At 45.5% G+C, this 9,540-nt stretch overlaps 1 protein-coding gene across 1 annotated transcript; it reads left to right on the forward strand.

The window, feature by feature from the left end:
* Positions 1-5,839: 5,839 nt before the first annotated feature.
* On the forward strand, positions 5,840-8,973 carry LOC112235761 (trans-1,2-dihydrobenzene-1,2-diol dehydrogenase-like). The gene is made up of 7 exons (XM_024404281.2): positions 5,840-6,175; positions 6,342-6,453; positions 6,563-6,726; positions 7,317-7,569; positions 7,843-7,967; positions 8,182-8,332; positions 8,589-8,973. The coding sequence occupies exons 1-7, from the start codon at positions 6,086-6,088 to the stop codon at positions 8,696-8,698; spliced, it is 1,005 nt and encodes a 334-aa protein (XP_024260049.1). The 5' UTR covers positions 5,840-6,085; the 3' UTR covers positions 8,699-8,973.
* The last annotated feature ends 567 nt before the right edge of the window (positions 8,974-9,540 follow it).

Genomic DNA, 9,540 nt, shown 5'->3' on the forward strand with positions numbered 1-9,540 from the left:
CGTGAGGGAAGAATCAGGCGCAGAGAGCATATAGTTCCACAGGAAGAAGTGCACTTTTAATATCGCACAGAAAATAATGCCCAACAAAACAGGGCGCGGAAAATGTGGACCAACCCAACACAACAGGGTACCAGGTCCAGAGCACGAACACCAAAAAAACATACACACGTAACATACGAGTAATCCCACACGAAACAAGGGCGGGTAAACGTACTATAAAAAGGGAAGCCAATCAAGCACACAAAGAGACAGGTGCAACTAATAAGACAAAACAAACAGACAACGAAAAAGGGATCGGTGGCGGCTAGTAGGCCGGTGACGACGACCGCCGAGCACCGCCCGAACACGCAGGGGAGCCAACTTCGGTGCAAGTCGTGACAGTCACAGACAAGAGTTTCTGTAGGACAGGCTCCATTTAATGACACAGACAGATACTAGTTGCATCTGTGCTTTGTTAACATTTACTACAGGCTGGTACAAAAGATAATAAACCACAGTATCACATTTCCACGTCTCTGAGGGAGATGAGAAAAGAGAAGCACCTCTAACCTCAACTCAGGAAACCTCTAGCACCTATCACTACTGCGGAGTCCGGAATATTTATTCCTGTCTCCTGCTATGATGTGAGTTCTGTTATCAGCCTCTGCTGGTGGAAGGACATCCATATCACACCACATCCGGAGAGTGACACCTGACATGACTCTTACTGGCCTGCTGTGGATAATGTGCATTTGGGTGAAAACCATATAGGAGTGTCTGCACAGGCGAGTGGCCACAGATAGTAGCAGAAGAGGCTGGTGGGAGGAGCTATAGGAGGACGGGCTCATTGTAATGGCTGCAATGGAATGATATCAAACACATCAAACCTATGGAAACCGCACGTTATCCATGGCAAGCCAGGAAATGCCATATCTATATATGTGGATGTCTTTCCACCAGCAGCTGATAACAGCACTCACATCATCTATCCCCCACCCACTCACCCACCCTCTCTCGCTCTCTCTCAATTCAATTCAATGGGCTTTATTGGCATGGGAAACATATGTTTACATTGCCAAAGCAAGTGAAATAGAGAATAAACAAAAGTGAAATAATCAATCATAAATTAACAGTAAACATTACAAACATTACAAAGTTTCAAAGGAATATACACATTTCAAATGTCATATTATGGCTATGTACAGTGTTATAATGATGCGCAAATAGTTAAAGTACAAAAGGGAAAATAAATCAACACAAATATGGGTTGTATTTACAATAGTGTTTGTTCTACATTGGTTGCCCTTTTCTTGTGGCAACAGGTCACAAACCTTGCTGCTGTGATTGCACACTGTGGTATTTTACCCAATAGATATGGGTGTTTATCAAAATCTTATTTGTGGGTCTGTGTAATCTGAAGGAAATATATGTCTCTAATATAGTCATACATTTGGCAGGAGGTTGGGAAGTGCAGCTCAGTTTCCACCAAATTTTGTGGCTAGTGTGCACATAGCCTGTTTTCTCTTGAGAGCAAGGCCTGCCTACGGTGACCTTTCTCAATAGCAAGGCCATGCTCACTGAATCTGTACATAGTCAAAGCTTTCCTTAATTTAGGGTCAGTCACAGTGGTCAGGTATACTGACCAACCCTTTGGGAAGGTATACTGTGAGTACTCTCTGTTCAGGAGCAAAACGCATTCCAGTTTGTTCTGTTTTTTTGGTAAATTCTTTCCAATGTGTCAAGTAATTATCTTTTAGTTTTCTCATGGTTTGTTTGGGTCTAATTGTGTTGCTATTGCTGTCCTTCATAAACACAAACAGACCCCACAGAGCCCCAGGATCAGCTTGCTTAGGACCCTTCTTGAGGTTAATTTCTCTTTAGATAATGGCTTTGTTATGGAAGGTTTGGGAATCACTTCCTCTTAGGTGGTTGCAGAATTTAACGTCTCTTTTCTGGATTTTGATCATTAGCGGGTATCGGCCTAATTCTGCTCTGCATTATTTGGTGTTTTACGTTGTACGCTGAGGATATTTTTGCAGAATTCTGCAAGCCGAGTCTCAATTTGGTGTTTGTCCCATTTTGTGAGTTCTTGGTTGATGAGTGGACCACAGACCTCACAACCATGAAGGGAAATGGGTTCTATAACTGATTAGGGTGAGCATCCCTGTCTCACCCCACGGCCCTGTGGAAAGCAATGTGTGTGTTTTTGTATTTTTTTATTTTCTCCCCAATTTCAATCTTGTCTCATCGCTGTAACTCCCTAACGGGCTCGGGAATGGAAGGTCAAGTCATGCGTCCTCCGAAACAGGACCCGATAAACAGCTCTTCTTAACACCTGCCCGCTTAACCCGGAAGCCAGCCGCACCAATGTGTCTGAGGAAACACCATTCACCTGACGCCCGGCCCACCACATGGACTCTCTAGAGCACGATGAGCCAAATAAAGCCCTAACCCGGACATCGCTGGGCCAATTGTGCACCGCCCTATGGGACCCCCGATCACGGCCGGTTGTGATACGGCCCGGGATCGAACCTGGGTCTGTAGTGACACCTCAAGCACTGCGAAGCAGTGCCTTAGACCGCTGTGCCACTCAGGAGTCTGAAAAGTTTTTTTTTTTTTGCCAATTTTAACTGTATACTTGTTGTTTGTGTACATGAATTTTATAATGTTGTATATTTTCCCCCAACACCGCTTAACATCCATTTCTATAGCAGACCCTCATGCCAAATTGAGTCAAAAGCTATTTTGAAATCAACAAAGCATGAGAACACTTTGCCTTTGTTTTGGTTTGTTTGTTTTTATTTGTCAATTATGGTGTGCAGGGTGAATGCATTGTCTCTCTCTCTTTCTCTCTCTCTATAGCTGGCTGTACTTTCTCTTTCCCTGCTGACTGAAGGGCTGCTAAGTGAGCTGAGGTATAGTCTCATCCAATGGGTATGTGCTGCAGACACAGATAAGATTCCGATAGGGTTGGCACAGTGCAGAAGCTCAAAGACTGCCATTACAGCCTTCTAGCTCGTCTCTTCTCGTCTCTTCCTCAGCTCTATCCTTCTGCTCTATCACACTTTTTATAATGGAAAGGAAAAACTGCAGCCCCAAACGTACATCCCGTTCCATTGACAAACTGACTTATTGGTCCCCTGCACACTTTGCTCTCCCCCCACATTCATCAAGCTCTCCTCCCAGCCTCCCTCCACCTCAAACTCCCCTGCCCTCGGCACATCCTCTCCTCACCAGCCCGGCGCTCGCCTCCCTCTCCTTGCCTGGCTGTCACCCCTCCTCCCTCTGCAGTGACCTTGAGTTACAGATGGAGAGATGGTAGCTCCTTTAGTACAGCGATACTAGTCCCATCAAATTCACCTAGCTCTAGATATACAGTATATCTAGAGCTAGGTGTTTGCACACTTAAGTATTTGCACACTTATGGGCAGCTGTGTCTAAGAGGAAATAGAAACCCTTTAAATCAAAACAGGATTATACAGTCTCTCCCTGCATGGACATTTTTATTTCCCATTAAGCTCAAGTCAGAGATGAAATGTTGTTTTGTAGGATGAAGTCTATAGCTGCACAGCTATTGCAGCTCCATAAGAAGGGCACTTCTACTGACAGCTGAAAGCTGAGATGAAGTGATGTGACGGAGTGCAAAGACAAAAGTGTCTTTTGTGATCAGCCACCTTCACACAACAACAACAACATGGCTCCTGCCATGGATACCAACCACGGTGACATCTCTGATAGCCACCCAGCCCCCAACACTCCCCCAGCCTTGTCAGTGACAAAGCCAGGGACACAGTCAGACAGAGATGATGCATGAAATTTTAATCAAATAAGCACTCAGTGAGAAGTGATAGGAATGGAAGGCAATCGTCCTGGCTGCTGTGAATTAATGAAGCCCCCGCCTGGCTTCCTGCATGCCAACGTCCTGACTCGGCTCATCTCATCAGCAGTCTCTGTTCCTGGAGCCAACTCCATCTTTACTGTATGACGTCTCGTCTTCCAATCCCAAGCACAATCCCCGCAGGGCCCCTGGTCCCACCCCACACCATGCCAACCCTCCTGTCCTTCAGCCCATCTCTGTCAGATCTGTGAGCCTGCCTGATTCGTCTTCAGTTCAGAGGCACGCATGCCCTCTTCTTGACCTTTAGAGCCATGCTGGAAACAGAGAAAGATGTCTTGACGAGTCTCAGTAAAGAAAGTTTGACTTTTCATTCCCTCTTATGGCTGGCAGTGTCACAGCTTGGAGGGAGGAAGTTGGGTCCCAGTACCTGGCTTCTTCTCTGCACCAGCCCTGTCCAGAATGTCCATAGCAGACCACCTGAGACTCTAGGTTATTTCTCTTGCCCCCATCATCTGCCACTGCCACAGTGCCACCAGGCCCTGTCCTCCCCTCCATACCTCCAACACCCAGATGGACGAGTCCTCTCAGGTACGGCCCTGACTGACACTCACTCCTCCTGCTTCTCTCCCTCTCTCTCTTTCTCTCCCTACCCACCAGGCAGTAACATCACTATGTGCACCTTTCCTACTGCACACAACGTTTACACATAGAAAGTGTAACATTTCACCCAAGGCGGAGATGGGCATTCCCATGGCAACCAGGTCCTGTGGTATAGGCAGGGAGATTAGGCCAAGCCTGACGCCATTTGCATACAAATTGCCCAGCTGGTACCTTGTCGTTATGACAACGGCACACAGCTCCCAGAATGCCTTTGGAAGTGACACAAAGGCAAAGCAGCCAAACAGCAGAGTCAGAGTCATTGATAAAAATGTATTTTTTTTCACAATGAGATTTGTTTTCGACAATGTTCTCATTTGAATCCAATCTCTATGTATCTGTTTGAAATTGAATTAAGATAGAGGAAGAAAGTACACTGTGTAATAAATATGTGGAAAAAATAAATAGATATATATTTATTTTTTGGCTTATTGGGACATATTATTATCATATAAAATGTGATAATAGTCATAAATACATCAGCCTGAAATACAATAATGGTATAAGTTGCACAACAATTAGAAAACAAAATAAATGTATGTTTTTCTCTAATCAGATGCTATGGCCATTTCCAAAAATGTCAACAATTGTATTTTCGGGTTGACACTTGTTTGATACCTGATGATGCTTTTATAATGTAACACACAACAATAATCCATTTGAAATTCTCAGAGCTTTGCAGGATCCCTGAACTACATTTATAACATGTTGCCATCTAGTGGTCCGTTCTGGTAATCCATCTGTTTATCCGTTCTGGTAATGAATCTGTCATAACTGTTTGATGTTTAGCCCAGGGGCAACTGAGCTTTCTCATTTCCATAGTCATCCTAGCTCAGTGTATTGACCAGCAGCTAAACAACTGTGCTTGGCTGTACTGTGTGTTCCTATGGGATCTTGTGAACACTGCATAGCCTACTTGTTCACCCCAGTGGTCCCTGTGGGGCTCCAGTTTAACCATTGGCCTGTGTGCTGCTGTCAAGCCCTTGCAGGCTAATCAATGCCTAATCACAGCCCCCTACCTCCTTCCTAATAGTCCCAGCTTCCCCGGGTTGACCTGCAGCGTTCTGGGACAGTGATTACGTGAGGGCAAAGTGAGTATGTCTCTACACATTAAACCGTCCAGTTCCCCATGATGCTAATGTTGCTGGAGAATTCCATTGAACTGTTCTGTTACAGATTGTCAGAGACAACCGGTACAAACCACTTTGGCCTGGTTGTAAGAGACTTGTATCAGCAGCAGCATTACATGACTGTATGAACCTGTGGTGGTGCTCCGAGGGTTGTGTGTGTGTGTGCGTGTGTGCGTGTGTGTGTGTGCGTATGTGTGTGTGTGTGCGCTCATATGTGTGTGTGCGTGTGTGTAGGCTTACGCATATGTATGAGTGTGTGTGATACTCCCGCCTCTCGAGGGGCAGCAGAGTGGAGAGCTGGTATTCCCAGCCTCTCCAGCATATAAATGCAGCAGCAGCTCTCCAGGGTGAAGCTACCAGCTCTGTGGAGCTCCACTACATCTGACGATCCGGCACTCCACAAGGTCACAACCGCTCTCCTCAGCTCTGACCCGAGGCCCAGGCACAGCCCCTCTTACCTGCCAACTACCATCTGTTCAAGATGGCGACCCGGTGGGGAATCTGCGGTGCAGGGAAGATCAGCCACGACTTTAGTGTGGCCATGAAAACCCTCCCTCCTGGAGACCACCAGGTACCCCACTCCACCCACCCACCCACCCACCCAAACAAACACATTCTATTGTGATTCACATGCTGGATGTCTCTCTCTCTCTCTCTCTCTCTCTCTCTCTCTCCGTCGGCACTGACAGCTTGCCTAGAAGTGATGAATGTCTGTGTGTTTTCCCCTCTCGTTCCAGATAGTGGCGGTGGCTGCGAGGAGTCTGGAGCGTGCCCGGGAGTTTGCCAAGAAGCACAGCATCCCCAAGGCCTATGGGAGCTATGAAGAGCTGGCCAGCGACCCAGAGATTGGTGGGTTAACAGTCTCGGAGGGCCTGTCTGTGCAGCCACAGATAATGGCTTAATGACGTAACTGTTTGAAAATCAGCCTCCAGTCTGTGTACTGTGACTGTCCCTGCAGACATGGTGTACCTGGGCGTGCTGCACACGGAGCACTGGCGCCTGGGCCTGCTGGTACTCCACGCAGGGAAGAACATGCTGTGTGAGAAGCCCTTCGCCATGAACTCCAGGGAGGTGGGGGACCTCATTGCTGCCTCCAAGAAGTCCAACGTCTTTCTCATGGAGGTGTGGGAAAGGCTCAATGAGAGTTGGGGGTTCCATCAACGTGTCTCAGTCTGTTAACATGATTTATTGCTTGATTCTCACCATTTGTACTGTTGTCACATTGTTGTAGCAAATATCAGACCTGGGCTCAAATACTATTTAAAATATCTAAATTACATGCTGTACATGCAAAGTAAGTATTCAGATATCTTTTATTTGAAAAGACACGTAGCTAAGTATTTGGAAATACACTTGCAAAGTATTTGAAAATACTCAAATACACTCCCATCCGTTTAACCCAGGTATTTGAATATATTATTTGAAAAGGTATTTGAAAATACTATCAAATACAATTTGGTAGACTATTTGGCGTTTACAAATAACCACTGAAATATTCAAATAAAAGTACTTGTTTTGGGCTGTGTATTTGAAAATACTCAAATACAGAAAAAAAGTATTTTAAATACCAGATCCTCAAATACATATATATTTGAACAAAGGTCTGGCAAATATATGGCCGGATTTTGTTGATCATATGAGGGCTGTTGAGGTATAGAAAGGAACTGTCTGTCCACTCTGTGAGGTGATGGTCTCTCTCTGTCCTCTCCCAGGCCATCTGGTCCCGTTGTTTCCCACTGCACAGGGAGGTTCGCAGGCTGCTGGCTGAGGACGCCATTGGCGACGTAAAGCTGGTGAAGGCCTCTTTTGGCTCCCCTCAGCTTCACATCCCCCGCTCGGTGGAGAAGGAGCTCGGAGGAGGCGCTCTGCTGGACATTGGGGTCTACACCTTGCAGTTTGTGTTGATGGTGTTCAACGGGGAGAGGCCAGAGTCCATCCATGCCACTGGAGTTCTTCTCAACTCAGGTATTAATCTTGGCACCTACATGTAGTACCAAATATCCTGTGCGTGCTGGCCAGCTAACAATCTATCACAAGATACTACTCACTGGTCATGTAAGCCGAGTACCGGTCAAGTAAACCAGAGAGGGTGGGACGGGGACAATGAGTTTAGAATTGGGCACAACCCAAGGATCAGATTAACATTGGGGTCAGTATTAACTAGGCCTACGACAATAATTCATTACTTATTGAAATGTAAAGGGCAAACTTTCTGTTTGACCTGTTGATGTTTGACAGGAGTGGATGAGTCCATGGTGGTGGTGATGAAGTTTCCCAGGAACAGGCTGGCTTGCTGTTTCTTCTCCATCGCTGTTTCACTGCCTAACGACGCCACCATCAGCGGAACAACGGGCACCATCAGGGTATGTTGCTACTGAATCAACCTTTAAACTGCCCACTATGTTTTATCTTCATTTAGGGGAAATGTAATATGCTGATGAAAGAGCCGACAAATGCTAGACAATGTCTTATCTACAGTATGTCCCTGATTGAGATTTCATTGAGATGTATTATTGATTAATGCATATACTGATAAGTATACACATTAAACATAATGGCTGTTTCATGTCCTCTCAGGTTCTAGGTCCCATGCATTGTCCCACCACACTGGAGGTGAATGGGAAGACGACACAGTACCCCCTGCCGGAGCCCTCCTTACCTCTGAACTTCACAAACAGCACGGGGCTGCGATACGAGGCTGAGGAAGTCAGGCAGTGCCTGCTCAAAGGTATGCTGGCTCGCAAGGTCTTACCGGAGAAAAACACAATTTCTCTGTTCTAAGATGAGTGTTTGTTTGAACAGATATACAACAACAATTCAATTGCAATGCTGTTGGTAGATCCTAGAAAATAAACCGTAAAAACAGTCAAATAAACAATAACATTGTTGTTATACATGCTGCTTCCAACCTGAACCTTTGCTTACAATACAGTCAGTCGATTTCTGCTTACAATAGTCAGTCAATTTCTCCTTCTCTTCCGCAGGACTGAAGGAGAGCCCCAGAATGCCCCTGTCTGAGTCGGCTCTGCTCACTGAGGTTATGGATGAGTGCAGGAAACAAGTGGGAGTGGTCTTCAACCAGGACCGCCAATAACCACCCCTCACTTGCCACTCGACCATGGTCCATCTGACCTGTGCCACAGGACCTGGACATGGACAGAGCTGTTTGAGGCAGGAGAGAGGGATCAAGCCCTGAGTGTATATGATCCCCTCACGACTTAGCCCTATACAGCTTGCACCTGATGTGAGACAAATTTGAACACGATGACGATAAAAACAAGGAAGCCTGAGTTGATTAGTAGGCTACTGTGAGCTGCTAAGACTGACAGGTTAAATTAAGAGTACCAAAATCTGTCACAGTGAAGTGTATGATTGATGGGTTCAATAAAGGACACTGATTGTCATGGTGAGGTTTATTTCATGAGGTGACAAGATCATCCTAAGAGGGTGATCATCAGTCAGAATACATTCGAAATTGGAGAAAAAACGAATTGTCATAGACACTTTGTCGGACCCCCATATTGAAAACTATTGTCTGAGTAAACAACGACCAATGACTTTGCTACCCAAGGTCATGGGTGGAAAAAAGGCCTGATGATTCAGCAAGTTTAGATATGGCACATTTGACAACATAGGCTACCTTGGCTAGCGTTTAGGTTTCAGTACACCAAGCAACACATTAGGAAATAATGTAATCTAAAAGTAATTAAAATATTTTATATTAAAGATTTGAAGTGTTGTAGGCCTAATGCAAAATATGAACATCATTTATTCATTAGACACAATACAAATCACCACCAAACCTCGGTCTTTTATGGATGTAAAATGGCACGTTGATGCCATCTTTTGGTAAATGTACGTTACTGCAACACCGGTGTTATATAACGTGTGTGCCTCATATACCCGGATGTATTTGTAATATTCCGAACACGGCTG

Source organism: Oncorhynchus tshawytscha, linkage group LG04 (assembly GCF_018296145.1).
Source record: "Oncorhynchus tshawytscha isolate Ot180627B linkage group LG04, Otsh_v2.0, whole genome shotgun sequence".
In the NCBI taxonomy this organism is placed as follows: Eukaryota; Metazoa; Chordata; class Actinopteri; order Salmoniformes; family Salmonidae; genus Oncorhynchus; species Oncorhynchus tshawytscha.